A 20058-nucleotide genomic window follows, 5' to 3' on the forward strand; every position below is an offset into this window, starting at 1 on the left:
GCTGAAGATTCATTGGACAAAAGTAAAAGAGACGCCTCTTATTTGGGGGCGGATCCTCTACGCCCGCGGCTACACGACAAAAAAAGTACGTGCTTAGCGCATGCATTTCTCGGCGCCAACATCGCCCGAAAAGAAATGCTCCGTCAGCGCAAAAAAAAAAAAAAAAACCCTAAGCTCGCGTCCCGTGCTCCTCTTCGCTCGCCGAAAAAACCCTCTTCTCCTCTCCGCTTCTTCTCCAGCCGACGACGCAGAGCTCCTCTTCGCTTCTCCAGCCGACGCCAGCCCTCCTCCTCTGCGCCTACGACCGGAGGTAACACCTACAACCCTGTGGAGAAGAATCACGTGCTTACTCTTGCCAATGAAGACCTCGTGAGCCCTAGCTCCCCGCCGATTCCCTCTGCGCCCTCTGCGCCCAGCACCCGTGTGCCCTCTTCACCCGTCGAAGTGTCTCCTCCTCTTCGCCCGCAGCTCCCCTGTGCGCCTCGAGAAACAACTGCGTGCCTGCGCATGCTTCCGGTGACGCGTGAATCGACTCCCGGCAACTCGCTAAGTGCTCCTTGACCAACACCCCGTTTTACAGGTAGAATATGGCAATATGCTAATGCTCTCACATTTTTTTTTCTTTTGCTCTTTGTGTCACAATGGCTTTGATTTCATATGACTAATGATTGATAGAAATTAAGTTCAATGTTGCTATTGTCATTTGACATATTTTCTTATTATATAATGAATTTGCTCTATCAGGAAATTAGTTTCCAGTGTGACAACCATCAAGGGGAATGTCGTTCCAAATTTTTGTGTCATCTTGACTGTTTTGCTTGGGTCATACCTGACAGTTACCTTCCTCAAGGAAGCCAAGGTCTTAAGGTGATGTAAATCAAATTGGATCTAATTATTTAAAAGCTAGAATTTCTATTGTTTGTTGAACTCAAGGTGTGTGATATTCTCCTGTACTTCTCTATATTCTACGTTCACTTGTTTTTCTTGGTGTTTATATATACTTTAATACAAAAGACATGCTATGCACTGTTAATTCAAAAACATGCATTTTGTTGTGTTCTGTTACTTCTGTATATGTTCATCTATTAATTTGACGCCATGTTTCCATGTATAACTGTTTTCTATCTTGTTTCTTAGATTTAAAAAGAAATATCTTAACTAGATAATAACTTGTCATACTATCTTCAAAAATTATCTGTCACTTTTGTTGGTAAGAGCTAGACAAACATTTAGGTAATACTATAAAAATTTAGGTAGGAGCTGGATTTTGACAATGATGTTCCTGGATTCTGACAATGTACTTAAGTTTATATATTAATCTTTTATTGTGGCACACTTTTTTCAGGTTTAAAGTAATTATCATGGAGGGCGAATCTACGAGTTGTCGTAGGTTGAATTTTGATGAGTCAATTGAAGAGTATTCTGAAGCAAACCAAGGCTGTGGTGATTTTGAAGTTAATGTAGAAGAAAGGGCTGATGAAGGTAATAAGATTTATAGTGCGTTTATATTGAACTTTATATACTTCGATTTTTACATAATTTGATTAACTATGTGCATTGTTAATTGATTTGTTTGCATTAATTGATTAATTTTAAAGGCAATGAAGATGATACATAGATTTCCCCTCCATTAAGCATAGATGAATTGGTGCCAAAAATTGGTATGGAATTTCAAACAGAAGAGGAAGCGTATGACTTTTATTTGAAATATGCTAAACAAGTTGGATTTGGTATACGAAGGACAAGAACCCATAATAATAATTCGGGCAGATTAATTGACAGGACGTTTTGTTGTAGTGCACAAGGAAAAAGGGAAAGGACAAACGAGATATTTATGTGAAGCAAAGTCGTGCTGAGACAAGATTTGGTTGTGATGCTAAACTGAGGATTAGTTGTCCAAATAATGACAAGTTTTGTGTGGTGAACTTCATTAAAGAGCATAATCATTATCTTTCAAGTCCAAACAAAACACATCTCTACATATGTCATAGGAACATATCTTCTTCTGCAGCGATACAAATTGAGATGGCAAGTGAGGTGGGAATTCCCCCAAAAGCATCTCATGATCTTATGATGAGACAAGCAGGTGGGAGGGAGAATTTAGGGTTTATTCCTGGAGACTATAAGAACTACTTGCAATCTAAAAGAACAAGAAATATGAGAGTGGGGGATACAGGAGGTGTTCTAGAATATTTGCAGAAAATGCAATGTGATGATCCAAATTTTTTTAATGCAATTCAAGTTGATGAAGATGATTTGATCACAAACATTTTTTGGTCTGATGCTAAGATGAGAGCTGATTATGGCAATTTTGGAGATGTTGTTTGTTTTGACACAACCTATAGGAAGAACAATGAAGGTCGTCCAATTGCATTGTTCGTAGGTGTTAATCATCATAAGCAATCCATAATTTTTGGTGCAGCTTTATTATATGATGAAACTACTTTGTCATTTGAATGGTTGTTTGATACCTTCACTAAAGCTATGTCTGAGAAAAAACCAACAACTATTCTTACATATCAAGATGCTGCAATGGCAAAGGCTTTAGCTTCCAGATGGCCTGAAACACATCATCGTTTATGTATTTGGCACATTTATCAAAATGCCGCAATAAATTTGAGTGGAGTTTTTTCTCAATTCAAAGAGTTTGTTAAAGATTTTGCCTCTTGTATATATGATTTTGATGAAGAGGAAGACTTTCTTTCTACTTGGAACTTGATGTTGACTAAGTATGCACTTGAAGATAATGATTGGTTGAGACGTTTGTTTAGCATAAAGGAAAAATGGGCGTTAGTATATGGAAGACAAATATTTTGTGCGGATATGACTACAACCCAAAGAAGTGAGAGCATGAATAGCATTTTGAAAAGGTATGTCACTTATCAGCATAAGTTTTTAGAGTTTTTCAATCACTTCGAAAGATTGCTTCAGGATCGTCGATATAAAGAGTTAAAAGCATATTTTAGATCCAATTCAAGTGTTCCATGTTTATTGTATCCGATTGAAATATTAAAACATGCTAGTTATACTTATACTCCTGAGGCATTCAAGTGTTTTGAAAAAGAATGGTATAAATCTCATGATTCTATTGTAGAAATTTGTGAGATTCTTGGATCACATGCAACATACAAAGTTACTTCGCACAAAAAGAAGCACCATCATATAGTTACACTCTATTCATCTTCTGAAAAAATTCAGTGCAGTTGTAGCTGTAGAAAATATGAATTTGCTGGATTTTATGTTCTCATATTTTGAGAATATTTTCTATGAAAAATATTATGAAGATCCCAAATGAGTATATTTTGAAAAGATGGACAAGAAATGCAAAAGGTGGATACTTTGAAGGTAATGATACAATTGTGAACAAAGATAGTTTGGATCCAAAAATTCTTCACAATATGCGATATAGAGATTTGTGTGGGTTATCTGTTCAATTGGTTACCAAAGCAGCAGAAAGGGATGACACCCACGTGGTTGTTAAAAATGCTATGTTGAGCTTATGTAAGATGGTTGATAAAAAATTACAAGTTAATGAATCAATTGTGCATCAATCAAATCTTAGTCAAGAAGCCAATCAGTTGGTTCAATCTCTAGATGACACAACAAGGAATTTGAATGAAACAGAGTATCAAATTGGCGAAGGAAACGATCTTACAGTCAAAGGAATTAAACCTAAGAAGAAAACAGTTTCAGGCAAGAGGTTGAAAAGAGGCATAGAACAAATTTCTAGAAAAAAGAAAGGGGCAAGCAAAACTAACCAAACTCCAACAATTGGTCAGGTTTCATTCTTACTAATATTAGATTTTTTTTGTTTGATGTTACATTTAAAAAGCATATAGAATTAAATAATTTTATTTTTTTAATAGGGTATAGAAGATCCCAATATAGAAGATCAATTTCCACCACTTTTGCCAACACAACTATCTCAGGTTTACTTATTTTTTAACATTCCAAAATTAAATATTTATTAATAAATTCAGGCAACTATCTCAGGCTAACTTTGTTAGTGATTATTATCAGGTGACTTCCTCAACTTCAAAATTTCAGACTGTCATCTCAGCTTTGGACAACAGATTAAACGAAGAACAAGTAAGATGAATACCGCCTGCTATCTCTACTTCTCACATAGTTATATTCCCCCCTCCTTTTGCAGCGAAGATATCCACCTACTGGATACCACTCGCTGGATACCACCTATTGGATACCGCCTGCCGGATTTTTTCCTCCAGGACATCCACCTATTGGATATCCACCGTCAGGATATCCCGCATCTGGATATCCACCTTTCGGATATCCTCCAGTTGGTTATCCACCTTCGGGATATCCCCCAGCTGGTTATCCACCTTCTGGATATCCACTCTTCGAGTATCCTGGTACATCAGCTCCACACCACGGTGAGTCTCATTTTTTATTACCAATATTCACATATCAAGTTTATAGGTGACATGATGTTTACATGTGGGCATATTCTGGATACAAGCGGACATCACGGGCATCGAAAGGAAGAACATGGTACCTCTTGAACAAATAGGAAAAACATGGTACCTCTTCTGTTCTGCACCTTCCTAGCTATTTGACAGTAGACAATTTTATCAGGAATTTAAGGAAAAATAATTAAAAATTAAAATAGTTTAGCTCTGCACCTGCAATCTAACGATAGCCACCTGTATACTATTGGGCTTGGCCAAGACTGTATGGCCTTCTGCACTGAAGTGGAAGATGTGATCTCTATGAGGTAACAACCCACCTATTATGTATTGTTCTCACAAGATAAAAAGGGAAAGACGTAAGGGCTTTCATATTGAAGTTAAGGATGGAATGTTGTTGGAATGTATGTTTAATGCCTTAGGTAGTCTACAAAGGAGTCATTATATACTACCTAAGAGTTTTCTTTTTCTTTTTTTGGTCGTTTGACCTATATTAGTTTTGGAGGTAACTAAATAGCTCAGAAATAGAAGAATCGATCAAGATTCCATGGTGTAGCTAATTTGTAGGTGTATTTTCTTCTTTCATTTGTCGTGCTATGATGGATACTACCTAATTATACTTTTTCAGAGACTAATACGCATAACCTCTGAAACTATGTAACCTTTGATAGGCATTAATTTTATAGTTCACTTCTTAACATGTGTTGTGTTTGTAGAGTACACATCTTTTAAGAGAATTAGATTGTTTTGATGACCACAGTTTGGAACCAAGGGCCTATTTTTTTTTCATGTTAAATATAGTCAATCAATGACAAGTTATTCTTTATGTTTCTTGGAACCACGTGCCATAGCATTTCTCTATTTCATGTTATATAAAGTCAGTCAAGTGCAAATTATTCCGGTTTCCTTACAAAGGTCATTTACTTCTCATCCTGAACTTGAAAAATGCAAGAATATGGTAATACTGATGTTGAAGGCGTTGACTCAACAAATGCATGCTATGGTGGAACAGCTGCCTTGTTTAATTGTGTTAACTGGGTAGAGAGTAGCTAATGGGATGGACGCTACGGATTGGATGTCTAGAGCAAAAGCTTTTAGTAATTGCTGTGGTTGTTGTTGTTGCTGCTGCTGCAAGTGTGCAATTTGGGCATCTAATTTTACCATAGGAACTACAAGTATAGACCATGTAAATATTTCATAATTGTGCCTTTGTTTAATCCTGAAAGGAAAGTGTTGTGTGATTAGCTAATTGACTATAACATCTGGATATCGTAACTCGAGCTGATGTTCCATCGTGTGTTGTTCCCTAATTCCTGGAGAGTTTCCAGCTCCTATAGAACTAATCTCTGCCTGTAATTTTTTGTTCACGAATCATAGGAGGTTGTTCAGAAAGATTATATGGACTTTTTTTTTTAGCAAGAAATATAAACCCTCAAGATTTGGTCAATATATGTTAGATGAACATATTTTTATATCACACGTGCGGTCAATTGCTGAGCTACAACTATTGATTGATGAAGCTTCAGAGATTGACATTTTTCTATCAAAAGTGTGTTTTCATACTGGAATATTAAATCTACTTTACAAAGAACAACAAATGAATACAAGATATTTGACTTTTTAGTGAGTTTGGTAGGTCCTTCCTGTGCTTGCACTTTAGGAATAAATGAGTAATTGATCTTAACTACTCGTTTACAATTCCTGTGCTTGCTCTGTAGGAAATGAACATGACTTATTGGGACTAATAATTCATTTACAATTCATTTGCTAAAACCTACACGCCTAACTAAGACTGAACTATGCACAGCTAATCGTGTGCCTGAGATGACTTCCTTTGCAAAAGAACTCGTATTTTCAAATATCCCTACAAATTGCAATTTTTCTAATTCAACTAAGGTATGAACAATCTGTTGTAGCAATCTAGAGTTATGAATATTCAAGTATATGGATCAAAGATAAAAACGAATGTACCTTGGATGGGTACTGGGGGAGCTTTAGATAATTAGCACAAGTCATGACACTGGGCAAGCCCAGATCAACACCAAAATCAGAGTGTTGCAATAAAGAATAAGCTACTAAAAGCAATTGCCAATTAGTCCTAAAACAAGAATGTCAATTCTTAGTTCTCACAGCATACTCAGATTAAACTACTAAAAGCAATTGACAGTTCAACAAATAAAGAAGGTTCTTACAACACTAATTAGTCAACACTAAATAACCACAAAAACTAATAAATCAATTAGTCTTTAGCTGGTTCTTACAAACATTTAATCTGTCATATTACAACAACAACAACATTACTCAACACTAATTAACAAGACCGAACTAACAGAGTAATAAGGTATACAGCCAAAAGAGTCAAATTCACTATAACTAATATCCAGACCACTGATGGTACATTCCAACTTCCTAGAATATGTCCACGAGAAGCAATGTGTTCACTGCCTAACCTTCCACGACATCTTTCACTGCTATCTTCATCAGACAAAGTATCGGCTACGACCCACTTTTGCCAGCCATGTTGCGCACATCTATAATACCTCCTTCCGGGATTTTTGCTCGTTCTAGAAACACATACCAATGTCCTTCGTCCGCAAACTCTGCATGATACATGTTCAAATCTCGTATTGTCGATGGAGCTGTAACTTGATGATGACATGAAATACCAACCTATTAAGCAAACGAGAATTACTTAGATTCAAATATTTTTTAATGTACATAGAATGTATGATAAATCAATTCAAAACAGAAAATAAGCGATTTTTGCATTAATGTATAAATCAGAGAAATAACATCTCTTGAAATATTTTTGCATCTCTTGAACTACAGAAATACTGGAATTAGTAAGTGCAAATCAAGCATCCACATTCAAAGAAAAGAAACTATTCAGTATTATCATGCGGTTAGCATTGTTATCATGGGATTAGCATCCACTTTTTCTATTTACCTCTCCCTCACTAGACTAAGAGCTTGTTTGTTTTATCACTTGAAATTTTTTATAGTACTCATTTTGGTATGTGAATTTTGATAGTGGCACAAGTACTTAGATTTCACGGACAAAACATTTATCAGATCAGTTACTATTTTTCTTACTCTTACACTATAAGCCTATCTAGGTCTATAGAAGTGTCTTACTCTTGCGCTTTCTTTTAAAGACTAAGTGGTGTGTATATCCTAATCAAAATGCGAGGAATGTTAAAAAGAGCACAAAACAAGAATGGTGTGCATGCAGCATTGCAAAATTTTTTGATTTACAAAGATGCTTTAGGATTTAAAAAATGAAGCGAAGGGTTAGCATTGTTATCATGGGGTTAGCATCCACTTAGTGTTACTAAATATAGTGCATGGTGTGTATATCATAATCATCGCCGGCACAGCTATAACCAGCGATTGTAGTTGCCGGCACAGCTATAACCAGCGATTGTAGTTGCAGGGAGTTTGGAAAGAAGCTAGCCACCAACAACAAGAATGGTGGCTGTGAAATCAACTGTAAGTGTAGATGCGAGGAAAAAGAATTAGGGGTATTGTGTCGAGCTAGTGAGTTATATAGGTATTGGTTTCATTTAGTGATGTGGTGTGCATGCAGGATTGCAAATGGGGCAGGTGGACATTCAGTGATGCGAAAAAATCACCTATGCAAGTGGAACGAGCACTCCAGAGAGAGTCACAAGTGGTTCTCTCAATTGAAACAGTTACAAACCACAAAACAGAAGAATCGGCGGGGAGCTAGGGTTCGCGAGGTCCTCGTTGGCAAGAGGAGGCCGATTCTTCTCCACCGGGGTGTAGGTGTTACCTCCAGTCGTAGGCGCAGAGGAGGAGGGATGGCGTTGGCTGGAGAAGGGAAGAGGGGCTCTGCGTCGCGTCGGCTGTGGAAGAGAAGAATCGGTGGGGAGAGTCGATTCAGGCGTCGACAGGAAGAGTTGTAGGTGGAGTCGCGGGCGAAGAGGACCACCTTCGAAGGGGAGAGGAGAAGAGGAGATGAGGAGATGAGCTTAGGGTTTTTGTTTTGGCGCTAGAGCTGGGTTTCATTTCGGGGGAATTACTGGAGCGGAGAAACGCACGTGCTTAGCGCGTGTGTTTTTTGTCGTGTAGCGACGGGCGCAGAGGACGCACGGAAGGCGGGCGCAGAGGATCTGGACTTCTCTTATTTAGCTTACGGAGCTTATTTTTCTTTAAAAAATATCATTAAAATAATTATAATTTTTAAAATATTATCATATTAAAATATTTTTATAATTTATTTAAAATACTCAAATTTAATTAAAATAATTCTAACTATATCAAAAAAAATTTTCTACATTATTTTAATATAATATTATTTTATGTATAGTAATTTTTATTAATTTGAATTAATTTATTTTATAATGTAGATCATAGTTGCTTTAATAAAATTAAAATTAAAAATTTTCGGGATTAAAAAAGATAGAATGTTTTTTAATATTTGTTAAAAAAATATAGTAACAAAATAATGATTTTTAGGTGTATTATTTTAAAATTTTGTCATTGGGGTTCAAATGAGATCTCATATCTAATTGAGGATCTAATTGAGGATCTATGTGTAAAATGTTCGTCCTTTCCGTAGATATTTAGCGGAGCGGTAGGGCAGTGCCTCATCTTCCTCTCGTTTGGTTCCCTTCTCGAGCTATTTAGTGATGGCGGCGGCGATATCCATGACGACCACTTCCGTCACTCCTTCTGCCTCCCTTTTCAAAACCCTCAATCCGAGGGTCGCCAGATCGCTGTGTTTCGGATCTTCCTTCTCGCCCTTCCTCAGGCATCACCTCCTCCAGATCGGCACGAGTGAGGCGGCTGGCGGCCGAGGCTCTGCGCTCGGAGCTCAGATGGTGTCCGTTCCTTCCATCGGCAAAGCTGCTCCCTTTCTTGACTTCGAGACTTCGGTGTTCAAGAAGGAGAAGGTCACTCTGTCTGGCAACGAAGAGGTTTTCATTCCTGTCACTGTGGATTTCGTTTCTCTCTCTATCTCTCTCTCTTCTTCGTATAAGTTTTCTTTTTCCGGAGATGGTGCAAGACTAATTATGGATGCTTGTTTGGATATTAGTATATTGTTCGTGGTGGAAGAGATCTGTTCCATTTGTTGCCGGAAGCGTTCAAAGGGATTAAGCAAATTGGTGTAATCGGATGGGGGTCTCAGGTAATGGAAGTAGCACTGTTTTAGCGTCATTTATATTTTTCTTTTCCGTTCTTTCTCTTTTCTCGTTGTACCTAAAAGTGAGTTTTTTTTTTTTTTTTTGCAACCGTTAGTGTATCTTATTGTTCTCAGCTACGTCTTTTATTTATTGTCATTTCTTCGTTTGGACCTTTAATTGGATATTAATGCTGAAACTTTATTTTTACCAATGTAAACAATAATAATAATAAGTTTAAAAAAATATTGTGTCTACAGCATGTGGTTATGCTTTATTATTTGACTTTATCTTGGTTGTATTTGGTTATTACAACACTTCCTTCTATTTTTGGACAGATGTTTTCCTATTGGCTATCATTTATTTAACAAAATCTTAATGCATTAACTCTCAGCAGTATTATATGCTTTATTTTTCTGAACTAAATTTAGGAAATCTGCATAGCTAATAATGATACTCAGCAACTAATTATGTTGCAAATCATCTCATATTGATTTGCTCTTATCATTATAAATTACAATAAATCTTTACTTTTGTTTTTGAAAGAGCATTTGGGAGAAGATGCTAAATCATTAATCCTCTCTCGTTTTAGAGCTTCATTTATTTTTCTTTGCATACCTAACCTCAAATGTTTTTTTTTCTCTCCTGTTTACTAGGGCCCTGCCCAAGCACAGAATTTAAGAGATTCACTTACTGCAGTGAAATCAGACATTGTGGTCAAGGTAACTTACTTTTATGTTTTATTTCTTGAAACTTCGTGTGCTTTTTGAATTGACAAATTGATTGGTCAGGATCAAGATTTCATCACCTAGATACTTGAAACTTACATAGTGTAGCTCAAGACTAGTTAACCAATTTCATAGTGTGCAATGATTCTTTTTCCCTTGGGATTGATTGTCCTTATTCAGATATCTGGAGAACTGATAAAAAAAAAAATCATTATTTTTTCCTTAAATCTTAACTGAATCATGAGGATTTTTATTATGGTCTAAACATTTGATTTATTTATCTTTCCATCTTCTGTACACATGATTGTTCAATTCCTTGCTAGGATTAAGAAACTTCCTGACCGATATATAACATGTCACCTATCAGTTTTCTGTTTCTTATAGATGTTTCTCTCTAAATATGTACTGCACTTCTCTTCAGTCATTATGAAAATAAATTGCCCAAGAATACTTTCTCTTATGTTTGGGATTCATTGGTATTTGAACATTTGCAGATTGGTCTAAGAAAAGGTTCTCAGTCTTTTGATGAAGCACGCACTGCTGGATTCACTGAAGAAAGTGGAACCTTGGGTGACATCTGGGAAACTATTTCGACCAGTGATCTCTTATTGTTGTTGATTTCTGATGCTGCACAGGTAAACTGTTAACATTCAAAATCTGCAGCTGAGGAATTATTTGCAGATTTGGCAAATTCTACCTATTTTGCATTTTACATGAAAAGAAGTTATAATCATTATTTACACTATTAACAGATAGTACTGAAAACATAGAAAATAACACTGAAAATCTCAATGAAAAGATCTATTTGTGCATTTTGATGCATTAAATTACAACAGTTAAATTTTGAGTGTATAACTGAAAGTTGATTTGTATTGTCCGTTTATTTTTTTAAGGTTGATCTAATTTGTTAAATCTATAGTGTGTGGCCTGGTTCTTAAGTAAAGAAGCACTAAGTATGAACTCCTTTTATTTTGCAAGTTAGCAAGATCCATAGAAGTTTATTATAAGCTGAATCTGTGTGTTGCATTAATGCTCTAGGCAGACAATTATGAGAAAATTTTCTCTCACATGAAACCAAACAGCATCTTGGGACTCTCCCATGGTTTTCTTCTGGGGCACCTGCAATCCCTTGGTCTTGATTTTCCTCAAAACATCAGTGTGATTGCAGTATGCCCCAAAGGCATGGGCCCATCAGTGCGAAGACTGTATGTCCAGGGTAAAGAGGTGAATGGTGCCGGGATCAATTCTAGTTTTGCTGTACACCAGGTATGTTCATGGTCTAGAAATTCGTTATAATTTAGTTTCTTTTCAAGTTTGTATGGCCTCATAAGATCTTTAAGATTAAACATATTTATTTGAATTTAGTTTTTGATTTTGACTAATTATGCTTATTGATATCCTCTTTCTTTTTTATATCAACAGGATGTCGATGGAAGAGCTACAGAGGTTGCCCTGGGTTGGTCAGTTGCTTTAGGATCCCCATTTACCTTTGCTACTACATTAGAGCAGGAGTATAAGAGTGACATTTTTGGGGAGCGAGGTTAGTCTGCCCGCTTGTATGTTGCTTATGCACTTAGTACGTCACCTAATTGTGTGATCGTAATGTAGGTATATTACTTGGTGCTGTGCATGGAATTGTGGAATCACTGTTCAGAAGATACACTGAGAATGGAATGAGTGAAGAATTGGCGTACAAAAACACCGTGGAGTCTATCACGGGAGTCATATCAAAGACCATCTCAACTCAAGTAATTATTATTATTTTCACTCGCTGTATCTAATGAACTATACTCATTCAAATCCTATATAAATTTTAGGGTATGCTTGCTGTATACAATGCCCTGTCTGAAGATGGGAAGAAGGAATTTGACGCTGCATACAGTGCTTCATATTATCCTTGCATGGATATATTGTATGAATGTTACGAGGACGTTGCTTGTGGAAGTGAAATTCGCAGTGTTGTTTTAGCTGGACGTCGATTCTATGTAAGATTTAAACCCAAGTTTGTCGTAGTCCATTTATGAATAAAAGAATTATTCAATTAACTGAACTGGTAATGCCTACCATGCATTTGCAAATTGAAACATTTGAAACTATGCCCTATGCTTTATTTGACTGTGCAGAAACTAGTTGGTTTTCAGCTTAATGCTTTTATAAAGTATGTCATAGTATTGTTGAATACTTTCTTTGACAGGAAAAGGACGGTCTCCCCGCTTTCCCTATGGGTAAAATAGATCGAACAAGGATGTGGAAAGTTGGCGAGAGAGTTCGGGCTTCTCGCCCTGCTGGTGACTTGGGCCCTTTGTATCCTTTTACAGCAGGGGTGTATGTTGCATTGATGATGGCACAGGTACTTATTTTACCCACGTTTACTTGCTTGCACGCTTGTTTCATGAGTGTATTTCGAAACTTAAATTTGCTTTTGTTCCTTGTTTTGAGTAAAGTTGTCGATGGCATGAAACTGTATGCAGATCGAGGTTTTGAGGAAGAAGGGTCATTCCTATTCTGAAATCATCAATGAGAGTGTCATAGAGTCTGTTGATTCGCTCAACCCCTTCATGCATGCCCGCGGAGTGTCATTCATGGTGGACAACTGCTCGACCACAGCTCGGCTGGGATCGAGGAAATGGGCTCCCCGTTTTGATTACATCCTCACCCAACAGGCTTTTGTAGAGGTGGATAAGAACAGTCCTATCAATCAGGATCTGATCAGCAACTTCCTGTCTGATCCCGTCCATGGTGCGATTGAGGTTTGCGCCCAGCTGAGGCCGACCGTGGATATCTCAGTCCCTCCGGATGCAGATTTCGTTCGCCCAGAATTGCGACAAAGCAGCAACTGAGAAGCATTGCCATATCTATGAAGAGAGTTGTGAACTTTTGTTTGAATTGATTGACATCTTAAACTTGTAGTTGTTGGAGCATTCCATCAATTATCAGGACAAGGTCAGTGCCGACATTTCATAGTGTATCCGGCACTAGTTTCTATCCTTTGTCATGTTTGCAGCACCGTTTCTTAAATCTAGTTTTTTTAAAACTGATACAATAGCTATTTAAGTTGGTAGTGCTTGGAAAAAAATATATTTTTGAAATAAAATATTTGATAGGATGTCTTTTTTTTTTTTTTTAAGATATTCTTTCGATTTTTGCCCATTTATTATAATAATTTTTAGTTAAAATTACTATAATTTAAAGTAAATTTTATTTAAATTATTAAATTTTGAATATTTTTGATTAAAAATATTATAATATATAATAATTGGTCAAAATATTTAAATAATTTTAATCAAAATTATTTTATATTATAGTAATTAAAATTAAAATTATTTTAATAATAACAAAACTATTTTTAGATGCGTTTTTGTTCATTTTTAAAATAAGAATAAAACTTGAGGATGAACTATATTTACTTTAAGATAAAAACTTTACGGACGTTCCTTTTTGAACAAATAGTCAAAGGAGAGTTTAATTTATTATCAAATGAACGTCTTATGTGTATTTATTATCAAAAGACGTTCCCATCTTCTATAAAATAGCACAACTATCTTTTAATATAAAATAATAAATTATTATCATTATTATCTTTTTTATATTTTTTTCAAGTCTAAATCACCACATTATAGTGACTACGAACCTATAACTATTATATAAGTGTAACAATTACAATATCGTAGATGCTACAATTAAGCTGTCACACAGTTTTAGTAGCTACAGTTCTAGAGCTGTTCCAACATAAGAAAAAAAATTAAGACTAAATTTGTTCGGAGAATCCAAAAAGGATTTAAACGATATTTTTTTGGGTCTGAAATCTGGTCATTACAAATTCCACCCCATAACAAGTTGTAGATATCTAAACGATCTTTGATTTAATATATTATGTGTTCTATGGTTCAATTTGAGTCAAAAGTTTGGTTTCTCAAAATTTAAAGCTTAACATTTACATTATAATAACTATAGTTTCGTAGCTGCTATAACTGAGATGTCACGTATTTGTAATAGATACGGTTTTATATCTGCTACAATTGAGCTGCTATAACATGAATGTAAAACTCTAAAAAGTTTGAGAGCCCGTAACTTTTGACTCTGGTTGAATCACAAAACACATAATATATCAAATCGAAGCTCGTTAAGAGATCTTCGATTTAATATATTGTGTATTTTGTGGTTCAACACAAATTAAAAATTATGATCTCTCAAAGTTTACCTAGCATACATGTTTAGTAGTTATGAAACCGTAACTGTTATAACTACAAGTTCAATTTTAAAATGTCATAACTTTTAATTTGAGTTGAACAGTGAAACACATAATATATCAAATCGAAACTCATTTAAAGATATTTGATTTGATATATTTTATATCTCGTTATGCAACCTGAGTTAAAAGTTATGTCATCTCAAAATTTACCCAGTATATATGTTATAGCAACTACAAAACCATAACTACTACAAATGTGTGGCAAGTGGCAACTCAGTTATAGTCTGTTACAATTATAAGTTCAGCTTTAAGAGACTATAAATTTTGATTTTGGTTAAACTACAAGACACACAATATATCAAATTGAAGCTGGTTTAGATATCTTCAATTTGATATTGTGTATCTCGTGATCCAATCTGAATCAAAAATTATGACCTCTCAAATTTTATCCAATATACACGTTATAGTAGCTACGAAACCGTAGCCGCTACAACTACAAGTTATAACTTCGATAGGTCATAACTTTGATTTGATATATTATGTATCTTGTAGTTTATTTTAAGTAAAAAATTATGATTTCTCAAAATTTAAAATTTAATATTCACATTGTAATAATTACGATACTATAAGTACTATATTGCATGGTATCTCAGGTATAACAATTATAAAATCATAGTTGCTACAACATGAATGATAAATCTTAAACTTTGAGTGACCATAACTTTTGACTCGTGTTAAACTACAAGACGTAAATATATCAAATCGAAACTCGTTTAAATATCTAGAATTTGTTATAAAGCCCGTAACGATTAGGTTTCAAGTTAACATATTGTTTAAATCATTTTTCGGATGCTCCAAATAATTTTAGTATTAAATATTTTTTTTATATTATAATAACTATGAAATTATAGCTACTACAATTATATAATAACTTAGTTATAACAGCTATAACATTGTAACTACTACACCGTATCAATTTAGAATAAAAAAAAAATAAAAATAGACATAAGTTGTTATTTTATGATGGAGGACCGTTATCATTTTCTAGGAGATGGGGCGACGCCTGTTTTGATAATAAATTAACATAGCATCACTTTGGCGCCCGTATGATTTTTGCCCTTTAGTATCCTCCTAATGGGGGTTGTATTTGTAAATTTTGAAAGTTTAAGGACTAAAAATTTAACAATTGACCCCAACAAGGCAACAACTTCTTTTCTTCACTCATGTTGGATCAGGATAATGGATTCCGTATCGACTGTTATAAATAGTACCTGCGAAACACGTTATCCATGCTGGATCAGAATAACACTATTTCAGTTCCACTGCGACGGCTGCAGCCTGCAGGTCCCTTCCCTCTTTCCTCTTCGTCTGCCCAACCACCACGCCTAAGGAAGCCTGCCGACGACCGACCCATCGAGCAAGCGATGGTAATTGCTTGCTTCGTACGCTATCGCTGCTGCGCTTTCGATTGGACCAGCGCGTGGGCAAGTAAGGTATCGTAGGATCGCTACCTCTTCCTCCAACTCTCCACTCCCGAAACCCTAATTTTTGTGCGGTTTCGTCCAAGTTCTTTTGATACCACCGTGATCGAAGGGCCACATCCCCCTTTACATCGTTCCGTTGGGTTATCCTTTTGCCTCCGGTGAAAAGGAGGATTTTTTTTTCCTTTGTTTGTATCTTTCGTCTTGGTCATTTTGGTAGCCGGAATTAAGTTTGGCTCGAACGGGTTAATCGGATGGAGCCTCGTGTTGGAAACAAGTTTCGTTTGGGTCGCAAGATCGGGAGCGGCTCGTTTGGGGAGATCTATTTAGGTATGTGTGAACGATTTCTGGACGAACTGTTTCGTGTTCTTTTGCTGCTACAACTCTTTGAGGGTATCTTTTAATTGCCCTTGTTTACTGCAGGTACTAATATCCAAACAAACGAGGAAGTCGCAATTAAACTAGTATGTACATACTTCTCTTACCCTTCCACTTTAAGGATCTTGTTACTGTTTCAACTTTTTGTATACTTCAAACTTGAGATTGAATTTCGTGATGCATTCATTCTGTTTACGGTGCGATTTAGTTAAATTCTAGTTTGATTTTTTTTTAATTCACTCTGTTTAGGTTTATGAGTCTGTTCTGTGAAATTGTGGTTTTGAGGTATTGATTATATATATCGTTGTTTTTGTTAAGGTTCTTCTGATATTCCTGGAGTCTCTTTTTCCCTGATAGATATGGAGGCCTATTCTCTTACCTTTTTCATCAATACTAAGCCACTTAGTCCCAACTATTTGGATCTTTGCTACACAGATCTTTTCTCTCAATTTACCCTATGCAAGACTACTTACTTCCATCAATCTTCTTCATTTAACCTCACAATGCAATCCGTAATATCCTTCAAATTACATCTACTTTACTCATGTTAACGTTCTGAAATAAAAACCACTTTCTGTTGGCCTCTCTGACATCAGCTATACTTTCTAAATATGGAAGGTTTGGCAAGATGATGTTATTAGTTTTTTGGATACTCCTGATTTTGTCAATGACTATACTTAGGTCACTCACCCTTGCAGAGAGCAGTGACCATTGTCTTGAAACTAAAATAAGACCATTTTGCGATCCAAACATTAGTCATTTCTGTTGCAAACAAGTAATCATGAACCAAGCCCCTTAGGCTCATTGTCTGCGACTATCTTTTCCCATCTTTTGAGAAGTGTTGAACGTGTTTGTTTCTTTAGTTATCTTTAATTTGCTGATTTGAGTTTGTTTATAACCATCTGAATGCATCAATTACTTAGGGGTCTATATCTTTTTCCTCATTGTGTATTTCTACTAACAGGAGAACGTCAAGACTAAGCATCCGCAACTTCTCTATGAATCAAAGCTGTATAGGATTCTACAGGGAGGAAGTAAGCCAACACACCTTTCGGTTTCAAGAAGTTTTGATTGGGTTTTCATTTCTCTTACTTCTCACTTATTTTACTTGTTTTCTTGTCAGCTGGAATCCTTAATGTGAGATGGTTCGGGGTTGAGGGTGATTATAATGTCCTCGTGATGGATTTACTGGGACCAAGTCTTGAAGACTTGTTCAACTTCTGTTGCCGTAAACTCTCTTTGAAGACTGTTCTGATGCTTGCAGACCAAATGGTATACTGTTTGTGCAACTTGTATTTCTTGATTGACACTGAACAATAGCAACAATGCTTTGAATCATGAGAACATGCATTATTAATCCTTCCAGCTGCCATCATGATATCTTTTTATCATGCTGCTACCAATGATATTGGCTTTTCACTTCCCTTTCTATCCATATTTGTGAACTTGTTATCTCACAAGAATGCCTATTATATTCTTCCTTGCGTTGTATACCCTTCATTTGGTCAACCATTTAACAATGATCAGAACTTGGAAGTTTGTCTATGATAACCTTACTACAATTCAAAACCTTTTTTTTTTTTTGCCTTAGTACCATTTCTCCTCTACTTTGATAATTAAGGTTTATCTGAAATTCAAAAGACCTTGTTGTAGTATATGACCTGCATAGATGTCTCATGTCAGATAAATCGAGTGGAATTTGTACATTCAAAGTCCTTCCTTCACAGAGATATCAAACCAGATAACTTTATTATGGGTCTTGGTAGACGAGCTAATCAGGTTTGTGATTTCTTCCTCTTATTTTCTATTGATTTGGTTTTATTTTTTTGCTTAATGATGTTGTCTTTGCATTTCTTTATAGGTGTATATTATTGATTTTGGCCTTGCCAAGAAGTATAGGGACACTGCAACTCATCAGCATATTCCTTACAGGTTAGACAATTTAATCCATGAACAATTTTCTTTGTTGTTAATATTGCAATCATGTAAAATTGTCAGATTTGTCAATTTTCTGTCATTACTCATTGCCATGAATATTTTGTAAAGATCACTAGCATTTCCAAGGTAAAGGTCTTTGCAGTTTTATAGTGTTTCATATGTAATAACCAATAATGATAAAGGTCAATTTTGTTGTTTTTTATGCAGACTTTTAGTCTGTTTATTTCCACTTTTCAGTTTTATGGTATCAGATATACCATGAGATTTTACTGCTCATCAGTAAGAAGCAATTATGGAAGTAACTAAATCTTGCATTTTTGCCACATCCTACTTGTTATAAAAGTTTGAAGGTGTAGACAGCAGACACTGGTTCTATGAATTTTAATTTGCATCTACTTCAGTTGGCCCATTCTCCAGTCTCTTTAAGTATCATGGCTGATACCACTATGCCTAAACTCTACATTTGTACATTTTCTCCCTTCTTTGTTATCATTTAGTTTAATCTGCTTATATGATTTCATACTGAATGTTTCATATAAGCAAAAAAGAGAAGAAAAAATCTCTCACTTGATTCCTCTATCACATGGATGCTTTCAAAGTGGTTGCTTTATTTAGTTAATGCTCTGCTTTTATTGCAGAGAGAACAAAAATTTAACTGGAACTGCTAGATATGCAAGTGTGAATACACATCTTGGCATAGGTATGAGCTACAATTTTCCCTGTAACCTAGTTTTGGCATATGAACTATTTCTAAGTTGTATATACTGTTTTTCCTTATAAGTTTTTTGGCTTCTTTTTCTTCATTTAAGAACAAAGCAGGAGGGATGATTTAGAATCTCTCGGATATGTTCTAATGTACTTCTTAAGAGGAAGGTTGGTCCCGCTTGGTACATTTGTATTTTTCCCTTCTCATAGATTGTTAACCTTTGTTGTCATTGTTTCTCTCTCAGCCTTCCATGGCAAGGTCTGAAAGCAGGAACCAAGAAGCAGAAGTATGAAAAGATTAGTGAAAAAAAAGTGGCCACGTCAATTGAGGCAAAATCTCATCTTGATTAATTTGAAGTATTGTGCTTCTTTTTCCATGGTTATTATGAGAAATGTGATTATGCCTTTGTAGACTTTGTGCCGAGGATATCCTTCAGAGTTTGCTTCTTACTTCCATTATTGTCGTTCATTAAGATTTGAGGACAAGCCTGATTATGCATATCTTAAGAGATTATTCCGAGACCTTTTTATCCGTGAAGGTGTATTTCTTTTCCCATCTGTCAATTTTGAGATTGGTGACAAAGAATTGAGGATGCAGAATTTTTCTTAAGCAAGTATATTATTTTTTTATGTCAATCGTCTTTTATATTTGTTTTCTCTGCAGGTTTTCAATTCGATTATGTATTTGATTGGACCATTTTGAAATATCAGCAATCTCAGATAGCTGGTGCCCCTCCACGTGCTATTGTTAGTCTAAATGCAGATGTTTCATAATGAGTTGTTTTTTTAGAATCTCGAACAAGTGGATAACCTCAATATTATTTTTAGGGACCAAGTGCAGGGCCTAGCTTGGCCATGGCTCCTGTTGTGGCAAATGATAGGCAATCAGGTGAGGTCTCACATAGTTTGCTAATTATGTTTTATTGATTCTGTTTCAATGAAGTTTTATTCAGCTTCTCGTATTGTTCCCTATTCACTCTTCTTTATCAAATATTCATTTCTTATTTTAACTTAGATAAACTGTTAATTTATTATTGTCTCACCTTCGACTTGTGTGGGTTTTTC

At 35.6% G+C, this 20058-nt stretch overlaps 2 protein-coding genes across 2 annotated transcripts in view; both read left to right on the top strand.

Annotated features, from left to right (window-relative positions):
• The first annotated feature begins 9034 nt into the window (after positions 1-9034).
• LOC122015082 (ketol-acid reductoisomerase, chloroplastic-like) lies at positions 9035-13339 on the top strand. Its single transcript, XM_042571759.1, has 10 exons — positions 9035-9367; positions 9487-9579; positions 10228-10293; positions 10794-10934; positions 11338-11565; positions 11722-11839; positions 11908-12047; positions 12117-12284; positions 12494-12649; positions 12771-13339. The coding sequence occupies exons 1-10, from the start codon at positions 9080-9082 to the stop codon at positions 13137-13139; spliced, it is 1767 nt and encodes a 588-aa protein (XP_042427693.1). The 5' UTR covers positions 9035-9079; the 3' UTR covers positions 13140-13339.
• A 2436-nt stretch (positions 13340-15775) lies between these two features.
• The window catches only part of LOC122016121 (casein kinase 1-like protein 2), an 8802-nt gene continuing 4519 nt past the window's right edge, over positions 15776-20058 (top strand). The window contains exons 1-12 of the mRNA XM_042573315.1: positions 15776-16302; positions 16396-16436; positions 17315-17384; positions 17474-17622; positions 18034-18129; positions 18212-18282; positions 18927-18988; positions 19098-19161; positions 19239-19323; positions 19406-19532; positions 19658-19740; positions 19822-19897. Of these exons, the coding sequence (XP_042429249.1) occupies positions 16227-16302; positions 16396-16436; positions 17315-17384; positions 17474-17622; positions 18034-18129; positions 18212-18282; positions 18927-18988; positions 19098-19161; positions 19239-19323; positions 19406-19532; positions 19658-19740; positions 19822-19897 (1000 nt within the window). The 5' untranslated portion in view covers positions 15776-16226. The remainder of the gene's footprint in view (positions 16303-16395; positions 16437-17314; positions 17385-17473; positions 17623-18033; positions 18130-18211; positions 18283-18926; positions 18989-19097; positions 19162-19238; positions 19324-19405; positions 19533-19657; positions 19741-19821; positions 19898-20058) is intronic.

This window comes from Zingiber officinale, chromosome 8B (genome assembly GCF_018446385.1).
Source record: "Zingiber officinale cultivar Zhangliang chromosome 8B, Zo_v1.1, whole genome shotgun sequence".
NCBI classification, from domain to species: domain Eukaryota; kingdom Viridiplantae; phylum Streptophyta; class Magnoliopsida; order Zingiberales; family Zingiberaceae; genus Zingiber; species Zingiber officinale.

Bases quoted from the DNA above. Each gene is read 5' to 3' on its own strand.
- LOC122015082 (XM_042571759.1), top strand. From the start codon at position 9,080: ATGGCGGCGGCGATATCCATGACGACCACTTCCGTCACTCCTTCTGCC. The intron at 12,048-12,116 runs GTAATTATTATT...TATAAATTTTAG, and splicing joins CAAAGACCATCTCAACTCAA to GGTATGCTTGCTGTATACAA. The intron at 12,650-12,770 runs GTACTTATTTTA...AACTGTATGCAG, and splicing joins TTGCATTGATGATGGCACAG to ATCGAGGTTTTGAGGAAGAA.